Raw genomic sequence first — 16,314 nt, forward strand, 5'->3', positions numbered from 1 at the left:
ACTGCAACTTCTAGATTATATATTAACTTCACTATGTACAATGTACAATGCCTAAATGTAATCCATTTACATTTTTAAATAGAATTGGTAATTTTAGCAAAAGCCTGTTCATTTTTTCCTCTCCTCCTTAAGAGTTATTGTTTGCCAAGATACAGACTGTATACCAACAAAACTGGTAACAGGTAAGAAAGGAGTTAAAAGAATGATGAACTGACAGTGCAGCTTTCCCATCTGACAATATTTTAGAATCTTTCTGTGTACTAACCAACAGCTTCTCGAAGCCCAAGTGATTTACAGGGGACTTCAATATGCAAAACGTGAATAGGCATTCCGTTCAGCAAAAATTAAAAAATGGGCTAAAAACGAACTGCTTCTGACACAATTTCAGACCCCATCATCAGGGGAGCAATAAGAAGAGCTTGTACCACATTGAGACCCGACACCGGTAAATGAAGAAAGAGGGAAACAAAGCAAAACAAAAGTGTTATCCTTTGCACTGTTTTCATTAAGAAAATATAAGAAAAAAATAAATCCTCCGAGGGATCTTTCTAATATATGGCTCCAAGAAGTGTTAAGTCTTGTTCATGCGGGAGTACTCATTTAGAAGACTTAAAGATGCAAACTAGAATTTTTCTGATCCCTCAAGCAAAACATAAAGACTGTCAGGATAACATCCCACACTTAGTTCGGGCATTACATTACCAAATGACGAGGCTTCATTTACCTCACTGCTGTGACACCATGAACCTGTGAACTGCGCGGCTGCCGGCTGAGGCTTCAGGAACGCGGACCCAAGCTCCGTCTTCAACGCGATATATAAAAAATAAAGCTCACAGGAAGAGCTCGCTGGCCCGAAGCAGCCCTCCAGAAACACGTTTCCACCTCTCAAACCAACAGCGCGGAGCGTACCCCCGCCCGGGCCCGGTGCCGGTACCCGGCTGAACGCGGCGGCTGCTCTGTGCTTCCCCGCTTCCCCCCCTCCGCCAAGATCTATGACACGCGTTTTTAGGGCAGCTCGGATTTCTCTTTCTTCATCAGCCTTCTGGCCTCCCCCTGACCCAGCGCCCCCAAGCCTCGGGGCCCGCCCCCGGACCGGCACCAGCCGCTACTGGGGCTCCTTCCCGTCCTTCCCCGCCGCCCGAGCGCCGCTGATGGCGGCGACTTCCCCCGGGTTGCGCCAACGCTGCCGGCGGTGGGGGGGAAGCGGTTGCGGGGACGTCCCGCTCCAGCCGCCCTGAGGAAGGAGGGAGGCTGCGGTCGTTTAGGGGAGAAGGCCCCGCTGGCGCTCCGCTGCTCCCCCGCCGCTTCTCCCGCCGCGTCCCGCTGTCGGCCCGCCGCTCGTCCCCACCCGCCGCTCAGGAGGGCGATGGTTTCTCCGGGAAGCACCGGGGCTGCTACCGCCGCTTCCTCCTTTCCGCCTCCGTCTCGTACCGGGTCCCCGCCGCGATCGCTGGGGTGAGGCTGGGTGCTGCCGGTGAAGAGGTGTTTGGGGGCGGGAACGGGCGGTGGGGAGGGTGACCGTTGGGAGACACGTTCGAACCAGCGACCGTTGGCAGCAGCCGTTGGGACAGCTGCCGCTGAGGGGAAGCGATGGCGCTGGGCCGCCGCCCCCCTTCCTCCCTCGCCGCCGGTTGAGGCTGAGGCTCTGGCGGCGTCGCCTCTTCGTGAGGAGGGCAAGAGCTCTTGGACTCTACGCCCTTGAAGCCTAGGGCTGTATGTCTCTTTGGAAGAGACATCAATCTTCCTCCGGGCCCCCAAAAATATATATATATTTTTTTTATTTTTAGCTTTTTAAAATCTCAGTGCTCTCTGACAGATCTGAGTGTTGTTGCCAAGCTTAATTCTCCCCACACATCCAAGCTTAGGGCAAGAGGTGGCTGCCAGGTTGTTTTCAGGTCACAGCCTTCTGTGGTTGAAGCTGAAAGGGACTGCATGTAGGTTTTCCCTCCTCCATCTCTCCCACCTACCCTAAAGGACAAATGTAGTCTCCTCCGATTAATTTTATAAAATCTTAAAGCTTGCTCCCCAGCACTGTACAATGGAAACCTTGCAGGCTTAGCAACAGGTAAATAACAGCAGTAGCAATGAATGGACCAAAGCATGGCTGTTGCTCTGTGTTGTTCAGACCCAAGCTCAGTTAGCTTGAGTGTTACGGGTGAAGATACCTTTTTCTGAGCAGTTCTTCTAGGGAGATGAGCAAAAGCAGTGTGAGTTGGTTGCTTTCCCTTTTTGCTTAAAGGAGGTGGCAGCAGACGTCAGCTTTCAGGTATGACAGGCCTGTAGTATATGTCAGGTAAAATTAAGTGCATAAAAGTAAATGGAAGTCAGGCAGAACTTATTGCTATGAGGAGAAATATAGCGTGCACAGTGTTCTCCTAGTTTTAGGGTGTTTTCAGTAATGGAAGGCAAGACAAGGACAGAGACCAATCATTATACAAAATAGCAACTACTTACCGCTGTCAGGTGTCAAATATAGATGCTTCAGAGTTTGTTCAGGTGAACTGAGTTGTGTTTCTCCTTCACCTACTACCTAATATTGCACACAGTTATTGTATATCCGTATCCATAGAGAACTTTTTCAGAGTTAACAACAGCTGTCAAAACCTCACTTTGTTCTTTTAGACTTGAGAGCAGTCCGAGTTCCCTTCTTTCAGGTGTGTGTATCAAGAAGGGATCCCAGACAAAAGCTGTCCCTTTGAAGACCAAAATTCAAGTATAACTTATGTCATCTTTTGGTGACTTTTTTTATTTAGGAGTCTGTTTTTCATTTGTTTGTATTTTCTGCTTCTCTTTTTCCCTCCTTGGTTAGGGAAGTACACCTGATGACAGGAAACTGAAGTTTGTTAGAGGTGGTTTCTATCTGTGAACTTCAATGTTAAACAGTGTTTTTTTAAGTACTAACTCTGGTCTTACTGTATTTACTTCTCTCCCTAGTGTCCAAAAATCAACATGTCTAGCAAAAAGGCAAAGACAAAGACCACCAAGAAGCGCCCTCAGCGTGCCACTTCCAATGTATTTGCAATGTTTGATCAGTCACAGATTCAGGAATTCAAGGAGGCCTTCAACATGATTGACCAGAACAGGGATGGCTTCATTGACAAAGAGGACTTGCATGATATGCTCGCCTCCCTTGGTAATGTCACTTTTCTGTTTACGGTTGCCAAGCAAATTTGTGGTGTTATAATTAAAATAATTTAATTTGGGATAGCCTATGAGAGATGTCTCTGTTTGTATTACGCTATTCAGATTACCGTTAGTTTGAAAGCTAAACCAAGTATGAATCCCTTTATTTATAGGAAAGAATCCAACGGATGAATACCTAGATGCCATGATGAATGAGGCTCCAGGCCCCATAAACTTCACTATGTTCCTGACCATGTTTGGTGAGAAGTTAAATGGCACCGATCCGGAAGATGTAATCAGGAATGCTTTTGCTTGCTTTGATGAAGAAGCAACAGGTACGTGGGTGAAAGTCACCTGCTTGGTGGGAGGGAAGGGGGCACTTTTATGTTGTTTATTTGGGTTTCTAAATAGTACGCTGTTTTTTGCACCTTTATAAATGAAGTATGACACAGTAATCCTAGACGGCATATTCTACAAAGTAGTGAGACTTTGACTTACTACTGAGTGAGAGTAAAAACTGTCTGGCTGTTCTGTGTGAGTACTGAGGACCAGCAGTAGTGTTCTTCTGTGAGGCTTTGAAGAAAACTGTTTTAACTGGGCAGCGTGTATGTTCCTCAAAGTGGAAAATAAAATGCATTTGCTCTAAGAAGATGAGGAATTCAAATTGGTAATATGTTATTTTTTTGTGGCATTGAAAAGGTAACAGATGTGAGATCTGTAATGCAACTGAGTATCCTCGCCCTGCAGTAGATCTGAGATGCATCTGAATTCTTCGATGTACTTAATATTTCAAGACGGGTTGTCCAGACTACGTAAACTCTTTTGAACCCTCACCTTGCCTAGTGTATGTTATGGCTATGATGACAAATGCCATGTGTCATGCCCTCACCCGCAGCTCGGTTTGTTTTCAAACAAAACCAAACAAATGCAGAGCCCAGTTTTACTACATCAGGCTTTCAAGGTTGCGCCTGTAATCTTGATGTTAGAGTTTATGTTCTCATTTTATTCATTCAGGCTAAGATTCCAGAAAATCTAGCCTAGTGTAGCAACCAGGGAGGAATCCTTAGGGCAATTACAGAATATCAGTGCTTTGACGTGTTGTGAACTTGTCTTACTACTGTGTGCCAAAATTTTGTAGCCTCTGTACTAGAGATGTCACTGCACCTATAACTTTTCTCACAAATGTCCACCACATTATTTAAATTTAACCTGTGGATATGTGCTCTGAACCTTTCAAAGGATATTATTCCATTTCAAACAGCTATTTTCAGTCTGTGTATTTTTAGCACCTTTTGCCTTTTCAAAGAGCATCCCCTTCCTGCTGAGGTGTAGGTAAACAGGCTTTCTGTTGGTAAGGCCTTTTCAAATGTTAATTGACTTCCTCCCTCTCAAGGGAAATCTCTTTACCATCTCCTAGAGAAGGAAGTTTTGTTAGTAGGTTAATTATTTTCTCTCCACAGGTAGTCTGACTCACTGTGCTACAGGGGTTTTTTGTGAGCACCAAAACAAGAGCCTGCGAATTACAATATAAAGAAAATTATTGTGTTACCAGTTCTTTTGAACAGTAACCTACGTCTATGTAAACAATAAGTTACTAGTTCAGGCCACCATGTACTGATAAGATTGATTTTATTATCTTTCAACTCTGTGGTAAATGTTTTAGTCTAGTGCTATGATGATTTGAGGATAATGGTTCCTTTTTTTTTTTTGTCTTTTTTTTTTTGTCCTATGCCATCCTCAGATTTTAACCAGGAAACATGTTAGATAGTTATGCTGTTTTATTGATTTTTGATTCATAATAGTCAAAATGCAGTCGTCAAAATAACGTATTTGTAGAGTCCATGTTATGTTTGCCTTTTATTCATTTTATTCTCCGATTTGGCTTCTGATCAGTTTGTTCCTTTTAAAAATGAACAAAAGCATTTCCAGCTATGTCAAACCTTTTCTTTTTTTTTTTTTTTTTTTTTTTCCATTTCATTATCTCCACATGCGTGTGTATTACGGGCATGATATTCTAGCTCTGTATCAGTGTAGTTCTTCTGAAAGAGGATAATACAAATCAGATCCTCTTGATGAGGATAAGGTAACTGTACTTGCTGGTTTTTACTTACATTTCCTATATTGCCAATCTAGTTGGGTATATTGCTTCAGCATTACTGTTGTATGTAGCACTATGAAATTAGTATAAAATTTATATCTGTCTGCATTTGGTTTATCTTTTGTCTGCTCTTTGATCCTGCACTGTCATCTGTTTTGTGCTGGCTGCCACAGGCTGAATCTTAAATTTTGTTTCATTAATTTGTTACTCCCCATCTACGTTGAAGCTGTGTGTGATGGAGAGTGGGAGTACTGTTTGCTTTACAAATCGATGCTGCTAAAACTTTTAGTGTATTCCTAGTCTGGCAACTTAGTTCAGTGTTTAAAACACCTAGCCGTTCAGACAGAAGCAATTAAGTCCTTGAGGCTAAACTTGCAGCACCAGAGGCCTTGCATTCTTTGAATACTAATCCTCATGTCATCTCTCATCACTACTTGGTCTCTGTTGGATTGCAGAAATAGAGAGCCTAATCTGTTTAGCTGGTTTTCCCCCTTCTTTACACATATCTGCAAAGAGAAAACTCCAAAATTTGACCCAATTAAGATGGGCCTGGCTAACTGAACATTCTTCCCATTTTTAAAGTAGAACATTGCTGTTAGCCTTCTTCATTGGAGTCAGTAGTCAAGGGCTTGTCTACACTGGGATATGAATGCTGTTTTAATTAGCATATGTTGAAACATGTTTGTTTTTTTTTCCCTTCCCTGCAGCATACACCAACCCCATGATAATTTGTCATGCTCATTGACTGCTTTTTGGTCCCCTGATTCCCTGTTTGCTTTTGTCTCTCTAATGAACTCTGTTTACTTAAGTTATTCAGCTCTCTTTCCAAAGCAGATTTTTTTTTTTTATCATATCCTAATTGAATCTACATCAGTTGATGTGGGTGTCTACACGATTTCCAGCTGTTCTGCACAGTTTACAGATCTTTTCGGGGGGGTGGAACACACTTCTTCCTCTGTTCTGTTACTGATATTTCTCCAACTAAAGTTCAATAACCAGTTTCTTTCTCAAATGAAGCAACTATTGTGCATTTAAAGGCATGGTGGGTCTTATTTCAATGTTAAGCAGTTTCTGCATTCTTCTGTCTACCATTTGTTATGCGCATTGCTTTTTTCATCTCTGACCTTTCCTGGAATTATTTGGCAACTTGTGGTTCTGCCCATCTATTGAAACTGAATTAACAGAACATACTTAGCAAATGCTCATTTTTATATCTTTGTTAATTTCCTCCAAATTCTTCTGCTAGTATTTTAGCATAAAATAAATAACTTAATATATCCTACCTTTTTTTGACTGGCTTCTCCACCTCTGCCTTTCCACAGTAAACACTCTTCCTCCTGAGTTAACTTGCTCAATCCTGTCTGAAAGTCTCTTCTGTTATAAACTCTTTCCCTGGACGCTTGCCAGCAGTTCACTGTATCCACGTAAACCGCCTCCAGCAACAGCACTGTGCAGCAGTGGAGAGCCAGCCAGTGGTTATTTAGTCCCCAGAGGAAACTAGTTTATAGAGGACGCGCAGATATATCTAATTAAGTCAAGAAAAATATAATTCAATTCAGAGAACAGCTTGTGTAATGAAGACCAGCAGTGACAGCAACTCGTTTTTCCAGTTTGAGCTGTTGAAGATCAGTAGATGGAAATAGGTGTCGTTAGATCACAGCAGATCAGGCCCTCTTTTCAAAAATCTGTATGAAATGCGTCAGACTTGTCTCCCCTTCCCCTTTGCATTCGAAGAATTTCTTTAAAATTCAATTAATATTTTGGGCTCTCGGTGCAAATGCATATGTTACACACTGTATTAGTTAACTGCACATCTGTCGGTATGTCTGCCTTACTGCTTTTCAAGACTCGGCTAAGAAATGGCTTCCCTTTTGTGTTTTTCTCCATACGTCTCATTCTAGGGTTCATCCAGGAAGACTACCTGCGAGAGCTGCTGACCACAATGGGAGACAGGTTCACAGATGAAGAGGTAGATGAGCTGTACAGAGAGGCACCCATCGACAAAAAGGGCAATTTCAACTACATCGAATTCACACGCATCCTGAAACATGGAGCAAAAGACAAGGATGACTGAGGAAAACCCTGGATACCTGCAGATAGCTGCTTCCCCCCCCCTTAATTTTATTTCTCAGGATCTGTTTTTTTCTTTTTTCCTTGTTGGGACCTTTTGCATACCTTTTTAGCATTCCAGCTTCTTCCTGTGTGGACTCTGGGGCTGCTCAGGCACACCTGCACCTTTGTAGAAAGACTGGAAATGGACAGGGAGAGAGGACAGCTTACAGTGGCAGGGGTTTAGGAACAAAGATCAGTGAGAGTGGAGGCCCAGGTAAATATGTCAGTGCTACTCATCCTAGATAGGTTAATTTTACATTTTTAATGGTAACTTTTCAAATAAAACACTGCTATGTTAAGTACAGCATTAAAGTTTTCATGCTAGAAGTAGACTGTTTAATCATATCAGCAGATATTTTTGTAGCTGTATGCAGTCGTGTTGTCACCTATTTTTGCCTTAAAAATGAAGCATAAGTCACTTAAGAATACTGATGTTTGTACTTCAGCAACTGAGTATTTCACTTACTACTGTGAGCATATACAATGAAGAAATTCCCATCCTTCCAATTTCAGTACATTGTAAATTAAAGATTTCTGTCCAAGACTTGCACATTAAACATTTTAAATCTTAAGGATGTAATTGAGGGGGTATTTTACCACCTTAGTGTCTCCATTTCTTGACACTGAGTACAATATTAATACTGCTTTTTAAAAACTTATATGGTCAGTCCTAGTGTTCTCTTAAAAAAAGATACCGTGTGTGAGTAGAATGCGTGACGGATGCCTCTTACTGGGTCTGCAGGACTGACAATATAGAATTCATTACATTTCATTGCACCATTTATTTTTTTTCTTTCTTTTCCCGTCTTTTTTCAAAGCACAGTGAGAATGGGGCTGGCTGAAGACGGAAGGTGTGATGTCTCTGTACTTTTTGTTTTCTATCAGGAAATGTTATTCTTACTTTCCAAATGAAACTATACAATATGTTTTTAAGAGCATCTGCTGAGAGTGGTGCTTTGGGTGTGTGAGAAGGAGACATTCCTTTTTGTTCCATTTTTCATGATCATATTGTCTAGTTCTCGTGGTATGGAACGCATAGCAGGTTTGCTGAGGAACTCTGAAGCAATTTTGTCATAATCTGAACACTTGTGGTTCTGGCTTTTTTGGTCCTGAGAGAAAGGGTAATCAGAGCTGCTTCTGTCACTTCCTGGAATTACACTGTAATCCCTTAAGAATTTAGGTTACAAAATTAAATGTCGTTTGGCTGAGAGCGTTTTGCTGTTTCTTGGTAAGCTGCTATTATGAACTGAACTTTTAATAAATTTCATTAGATGACAGCGATTATTTGTTTTAGAAATAGACCGTTCTTTCTTGAATAACCTACCAGGACCGATGTCTCTTGAGGATAATGCCGTTAAAATCGTTCTCTTGTACCTGTTAAGAAAAAACTGAAGCTTCTGCTCTGCCTCAGTCCCGGTTAGCTTTGCAAAGAGTGGGAACAGTGGGAACGTGTAAAGGATGAGAGGATGCTAACTAACGGTGGGCTTCTCAGAGGAGTAAGGAAAATGCTGAAGAACAGAGAGGGAAGGGGACTCAAAACGCTTTCAGAGAAGACAGAAGGAGAAATCCAAACGCTTCAACAAGTTTTCTCTCAGCTGCTGCCTTTTTGCTGAAGATGTTTACGTTTAGAGGGGGCAGAGAAAAACTCGGGAAATACCTTTGGTAACCTGTCGGTGAAACCAGTTGTGCGGTGGCTGCAGGAGGCGGGCGGGGGCCCGTCAGCCCCCGCTGAGCGCAGCCTCCCGCCGGGGGGGCCGGGGCTGGGGGGGGCCGGGGCTGGGGGGCCCGGGGGGGCCGGGGACTCGGGGGGGGCCGGGGGCTCGGGGGGGCCGGGGGGGGCCGGGGCTGGGGGGGCCGGGGCCGGCGCCCGCAGCCAGCGGTAGGTGGCATCACAGCTCCGAGCACAGACTCGGCGGAAGGGCAAACGGCTCACACCGCTTCTTTTTTTTATTATTTATTTTTCTCCCCCTTTGTTGTTGTTTTGAGCCCCGAAGAGCTCATTTGGTGCAGCATACAGAGGAAAATCCGGTCAGTTTCCACAGAAGCTCCGCTCCTACCGCGACAAGCACTAATGCTGTCAGGATTTTTCAAATCGCAGCTTTTGCACGCCCTGAATTTCAGCTCTTTAATCCAATTCATCCATTACCGAAGAGAGTAAAAAGAGGTATCTGCGAGCCGTTGTTAGTCACGTATGCACGTGTGGTGTATGTTTGAAAAAGACGGGGCTTCCGAAGGACTTAAAGCCTTCCTTGTAACTCAAACCAGAGACACTGCTCATGCATTTAATTCCTCAGTATCTCAGTAAGCGCTCTTGTTTTCTAAGATTAGCTTTGAAAAGCTACCCCAAATTCAAACTTACTAACTTTGTTTACATATGAAAGACTAAAAGCCGTGATATAAACTAAACTGTTGAGGCTTGGAGTGAAGCAGCTGGTATTTATCTGTAGCAATAAACGCCAATTGTTAAGCCCCAGTTCTTGCTTCTGGGCCAGGGCCACGTTGCTGTTTAGCAGCGCCTATATGCCATTTGGTCTTGTGATGACAAACTGTAATTCACTAATGCTATTGTTCTTAGCCTTGCCTTCGGGAGAATCTTTGTTTTACTCTCTCAAGTTTAATGGAATGTAATGCTCTCATAAAAACTCGTCAGAGAGACTGATAAAAACAGACTTTTGGTGAGTAATTCGGAGAACTGGGATTTCTCTCGCAAAGAAATTTTAAACCCCAGCTCACCTCTGATGCAAAAGGTGCCTTAAAGTCTGTGCCTGTCTGGAACCAGTAGCACTGGTTTGATAGACTAATTGTGGTTCTCAGTCCTGGCAAAATCAGTCTCAGTAAGAGCCACGCAGAATCTCTGAGTGTTCTCACTGAAGTGGGTCAGCAGAACACAGAGGTGTTGATGGTGGGATGTCTTTCTCCTTTTATTTTTTTTTATTATTAATTCAGTTGTTTTGTAGCTAGGTCACTTGAGTGGAGGACTGGAACAATGTAGCCTTGAATCCTCTCAGCTAGAACAGAGAATTAAAAGTAGGTCTGCAACATTCAGGCTGAATGTTAAACCACCCAACAATTGAATAAGGGAGGGTGGAACCAGCACAAGCAGCTGTGTTTCTTACTGTGCTTTTTTTTTTTTTTTTTTTTTTTTTTTTTTTTTTTTTTCCCTGTTTTAGCAAATGAAGGCGCTTAGGCAGCGATCCCAGCATGAAAGGATTAAAGAGATCAATTCTACCTGAAGAAAAACTCTTTCCTGCTCTTCACAGGGAAGTTCCCAAAAGCTATGATTCACCAGTGGGGCTGGTAGGCTTGTTTCCTGTGGTTGTGGAGGCAACAGAGCTGAACCCTACTTGAGTTTTAGCTGATAAACCATTTCCTCTCCAGGACTGTTTGTAAACGTTTTCCTCTCCAGGACTGTTTGTGAGAAGCAGTGTCTCACCAGGGAACTGTCTTGCACATCCTGTATCTGGCCTGACACCCCCCCACACACCCCATCAGTGTAGGTAATAACTTGTAAAGGTTGTCACTGCCCTCACTCTGCTGTAACGCTGTGCGCTCTCAGCTGCTGTGGCTCAGCACCTGATTATCCTTGAGCGACTCTGCGCTCTCTGTACCCAGGGCAGCCGTTTTGTGCCTTTGAATTACAGCCCCAACTCCTGTAGGAAGAGCACTGGTGACGCCTTACCTTCTTTTCAATAGTTCTTCTTGATGAGATTCCGCAGATACTTACTCAGTATGCTTGTTTTAGTAGTTACTAATTTCAGTGCCTAACTCCCCTGGATGGGGAGAGAGCAGCATCTGTCAATCTGGCAGGCATGCCTCACTGTGAATAGTCCCAATGACGTCAAGCATTTTTCCCTGTCATCCAGATACCAAGTAGCTGGTATTTAATACTACAGCATCCAAATGTCAAACAGAATGATGCTTGGTCTAAAAAACGTGAGAGTCTTTAAGTGAATTCATATCTCCAGGGTGGTAATGTCTAAATACGAGGCACTTGGTATGACCTTTGTGGACTGTTTCCTAGCGGCAGGCATGTTTTATATTGCTATTCAAATAACCTTAGCTAACTGCTGACTCATCTCTAGTTCCACTCTACGCATCTCATTGCTTAAGTATAAAAATTGTTTTAGTGTCACTGATTAGCTGTGAAAGGCAAACCTAACTAGAGTTCCTGTGTAATCATCATGAAATCAGAAAGTGTCATGTAAACCGACTATTTAAAAATATAAGAAAGCATTCACACAACTTTCATAGGGATGCATACCGGTGCCAGCAGGCTTCTTCCAGTGAGTAGGTAAGAGCTGCAAATTAAAGATACTTGCAGCTGGAAATTTCCTTTTCAAATAACTGCAGGTCACTGTGACATTGGAAATAGCTGCAAAAAGCTACAGTGAGACCACAATCATTGCACACTGCCCTCCCCACAAATACACAAGATTTCCTGAGAAATCTGCCCGGGTCTATTCCCCACAGCCCTCACAAGCTTCCAAGCCATAGGGCTGGAGTCAGTTAAAAGGGGAGTTGACAAGTTTCATGTTAGCAAGATAAGCTCCTGAACTTTGTGATACATTTTTAGAAGAGAATTAAATGGAACAAAATTACTTGTAGTTAGTGCTTGCCTGTTTCTTTTACTGATTCAGGGGATAAGGTATTGTACATCTATTAGAACCTGAGATACGTGTTGCGTGAAACACAAGTTATAACACTGTTATGGTTCCTGTTGGCAAACAGGGGAACTTAGCCATGGATCTAAACCCTTCTATTTTGCCTGCCTTCCTCCTCTGCTAATTAAAAAAAAATAAAAAGGTAGCAATTCAATTTTCAATTGTCAGACTTTGACATTTTTTTTTATAACTAACTGAATGTAATCTTAGAATTTAACTAACAATAACTAGTTTCTCTGCTGTAACAAATGTAGGTATGCAAACTGCACCTGCTTTGCCAGTATTTGTTATTGGTGCTTTTTAGCACATCCACCTATTCCACAGCCTCTTTGCCCAGCTCAGGCAGAGAGCAGCAGCACTGCTACAACTGTATTGGGGGAAGGACGAGTAGGGAATACACTGCAAAAATGCAGAACTCTGATTCACTTACTGGAAGACGACCGTTGGTGACCTGACCCCCCAAGAGAGGAAAATAAACTGTTGCCATGAAGTGCTAGTTATAACTGTGCGACTAGCAGGAACCCTACCAGGTAGCAGCTGGAGCTAGATTTGGAAGCAAGTTGCGATGCGGGTGGGACAGCAATCAGAAGGCAGTGATGAGGCTTCTGGGAAGTACTTGGTTTTACTATTCCAGTTGCAGTGCTGCCCTTGAATTTTCTGCCCCAAGCTCAGGACACACAATTGGGTAACTGAGTAGCCACCTAAACTAATGAAGATTAAAATACCAGACAGAGGAGAGAAGATTAGGGGCTGAGGCACTGAAGTATTTCCTGATACATCTGATCAGAGAGATGACTCTCTTGTTTAGATCCCAGCAGTCAGCCTTCTTCAGAGGCTGGACACCCAATGCCTGGTTAACATTTTAGGTAGCCCCTTCTTTGGCAACCTGCAGCAACTCTTGCAGGGTTCTGTTTCATATTTGACATTTCACTCTTTCTTTCAATCTCTCTCTCTCTCTCTCAATCTCAATCTCTCTCTCTCTCTCTCTCTCTCTCTCTCTCTCTCTCTCTCTCTCTCTCTCTCTCTCTCTCTCCCCCCGCCCCCACCGCCTCCTCTCCTTTTTGTAAACCCTTAAATGCCTTCCACATGTCAGGGGCCTGCATCTACCCCTTCTGAACAAGCTTTACACATCCCTCAGGGTTTAGGCCCTCAGGCAAGAAAGGCATTCCCTTCCCTACTTTGTGTACCACACCTGGGGCCTCACCTTGAGATAAGATTCGAAGCAGCTAATAAGCTGTAAGGCAGGCTTTGCAAATTTTAATGAGTAAAACTTCAAGCACCTCCAGGATTAAGGAGTAATTCAGTGGCAGCTTTGAAAATTCTGGCAGTGTCTAAACCGGACGTCAGTACCTTAGACATTTCAGGCTCTTGGCTGAAAGCCCAAAGCAGATTCTTGTGCACATCTCTGGATGCACAGCAATAGGGCCACACATTACAAAACTGCCATCTGAGGGCAGTAGGTAAATGTGCTAGGAAAACAGGAGACTGCTTTGGCTGATGTTCTTATTAGTGATGCCTGGAAGATTTTATCCTGTGCCAGATTTTCAGGGCTGGTAATTACACCCCTTCCACCACTGATCTCAAGTATTGCTATGAAAGAGCAAATATCAGACAAAGGGGTGCTGGCTGCTTACTTTCACAACCACTTTCCAGACTCAAAGGGCACTTTACACCTATGTGACTGATTCTGGATTACACTTACCTAGGACAGATTTAGTGCTCACACACACCCTTTGCAGGAATGTTTTTGTTACCTACTGGTGGTTTTTAAACTGACTAAAAAAGCAAGGAAAGCATTTGGGAGATGCTGTTATTATGAACAGGTTAGGGTGTGTTTATTTTAGTTATTTCTTCTCCTTCCAGTCCTCCCATGCCTCCCTTAAGCTTATTCACAGACTTTCCTTCCACAGGGAAATTGTACTGAATTCAGTAAGGCTCAACTAAAAAGGCTATTTCAGCAACATTATGCAAGTTTCCAGCATTTACCTTCACATACCAATACGTAATTCTGGCTCATTTCCTGACTCTGCTGTTCTAAGTTTTGGGTTTGGTTTTGTTCTGGGTTTGGTTTTTTTTTTTTTTTTTGAAGGTACAGTTTGCTTGAGTTTCAGCATCTAATCAATATTACATTAATGACTTTCCTATACAGTTTCCCCCATTTTATCTCTGTGGCAGTTGAAATTATCATTTGGTGACTCTCCTTGCATTTCTCTGCTATATGCAGCTGATGTCAGACACCTGTGGTATCTGGGCATGTTCTTACACAGTCCACAAGGGTTTGTTTCAAGCTTTTGTTCCCAGAAGCTACGGAGAAAAGGACTGTATAAAATCCGTTTACAACAGAAGTCGATTGGGAGTAGGGGGCAAGAAGTTTTATCCCTGGAAATAAACGCAATGTGCTGTGAAGGTATTTGTAATAGGGGTTCCTTTTAATGAATCTTAGCCACTTAGTTGACTGAAGACATTAAATTGTTCCTTCCCTAAAGTAAGTAATTAACTTTCAACACAGAAAATTAAATTGCTTAAGATTATTACACAGCTATCTGAACAATACTTCTAGTGTCTTGTTGCTTTTATTGCTTTTTTGCCCCTAGCATTTTGTATTTAATCATCCAGACACCGTGAGACATATTGATTAAATACATTGAGGCCCTTTGCACAGTACAATCTTGGTTTATATACTCTTAAACAATACAGTTACTGTAGCCAAGTAATAAATAAAAGCAGAGTTAAGATAGAAACTTTGGGCAAAGCCAGTCTGTCCTGTAATCCATAGTCAGCAGTAGTTTGGACTACGTCTTTATTGGGAGAGAGACAGACAGACTCCTGAGTTTACTTCAGTAGATATTTTGGTATTATGCTGAGCATATTTCCTCCTACTACACTGAAAAAAGCTGGCTGAAGAGCAGTTTCCATACCAATGCTCACAACGCTCTCAGAGCTCCCAACAGGTGAGTACATCTTCCTTTGTGTTTGTACAGTGTCTAGCAAAACAGGGGAGGGTGGTGTGAAAATATAATGTCTGAAGGCATTTTCATAATAAAAGCAGTGAGCACTTTTTCAGTAGTGGTGACAAAAGCTATGTTTGAACAGCTTCCACCAGGCCCTCTCTAATTCATCAGAACATCCTTTCCACCTCTGGCTTTGGGTAGGCTGATTTAGCAGCTTTCTGTTGGCAGTTTTCTAGATAACAAGTGGCAACAAAAATATTCCGAGGCTGCCTCATCCTTCCTTATCACACAGCCTAATGACAAAAGGAGACAATTGTGCCTTGTTTGCTAACTACATGCTGTGCTTTATCTTGCATCTTGGCTTATGTTGTCATCAAGCTGCTAATCATCACTCTGTGACAGTCTGCACAGCTCCTCCATGCAGCTCTTGGCTGTTTCACGTGAGCGTGGTATCACAAAAGAGCAAACGCAAGCCTGGGCACCTGTCGATAATGGTTGTTCAGAGGGAAGTTGTCCCTTTTGCCAGCCACTGGAGCATCCGATCTCCGGGCCACTAAATAAATGCTATTATACATCATCTGGGCACCGTATGGTCTGCATACAGCCCTCCAAGCAGTCAGGTGAGAGGGCTAGCTCCCAGTCTCAGTAGCTATTTGCTTTAGCAGCAGTAAGGCTGCTTTGGTGCACCTTTGGTGGCGCACATTGGAGTGTTGTGAAAAGAATTAGGGAAAGCCTCTCATAAAGTACCAGAAGGATTTTGTCCCCTTGTGGAAGTGCTGAAGTTTCTGATGACCCTTCCTGGCATGGATGAATATATAATCTAGCTGTTTAATGTCAGTTGTGCTGCACAGCCTACAGGTCTGCACCTCGGTGTATGTGCAGCTTTAATGCCCCCTCAGAGAACTCATCTTGTATTCAGATGTCCAAAACTGTGGCTTAAATGAACTCATCTCATCTCATGCAGCTTCTAGTATGTCTTGTGAAAGAAGTCCATTCTATGTTGGAGTCTTGCTTTGGCACCATGCTTGAATGGACAGAACTGATGCGTGCGCATAGCTGATGGTGACTGGGTTAAATGTGTCAGCAGGCCGAGTCCTTCCACACAGAGAAAGAGGAAATGAGGTCTGAATCAATTCCTAGAGTAACATGAATCAGTGAGCTACTAAGAGCTCTCAGAGAGGTTCCCAGAGAGCCTCACACTTAACCCAGGTAATTATAGCTGCAGGTGGCTATGTAAGCATGAATCACAGGTGAAGGTAGTGCCGAAGTCTCAGCAAGACCGCTTTTATAAGCCTAGGAACTGAGTCCAACTACATTTTATTGATCTTACTGCCAAGACACTCTCAATCCTTGCACTAATGGCTAGCCA

At 43.1% G+C, this 16,314-nt stretch overlaps 1 protein-coding gene across 1 annotated transcript; it reads left to right on the forward strand.

Annotated features, from left to right (window-relative positions):
• Positions 1-1,350: 1,350 nt before the first annotated feature.
• Positions 1,351-8,614, forward strand: LOC104356442 (myosin regulatory light chain 2, smooth muscle minor isoform). Its single transcript, XM_032987723.2, has 4 exons — positions 1,351-1,455; positions 2,935-3,133; positions 3,297-3,458; positions 7,123-8,614. Exons 2-4 carry the CDS (start codon positions 2,950-2,952, stop codon positions 7,293-7,295), a joined length of 519 nt encoding a protein of 172 aa, XP_032843614.1. The 5' UTR covers positions 1,351-1,455; positions 2,935-2,949; the 3' UTR covers positions 7,296-8,614.
• Positions 8,615-16,314: the final 7,700 nt, after the last annotated feature.

Source organism: Tyto alba, unplaced genomic scaffold (assembly GCF_018691265.1).
Source record: "Tyto alba isolate M040663 unplaced genomic scaffold, T.alba_DEE_v4.0 Super-Scaffold_27, whole genome shotgun sequence".
NCBI lineage: Eukaryota > Metazoa > Chordata > Aves > Strigiformes > Tytonidae > Tyto > Tyto alba.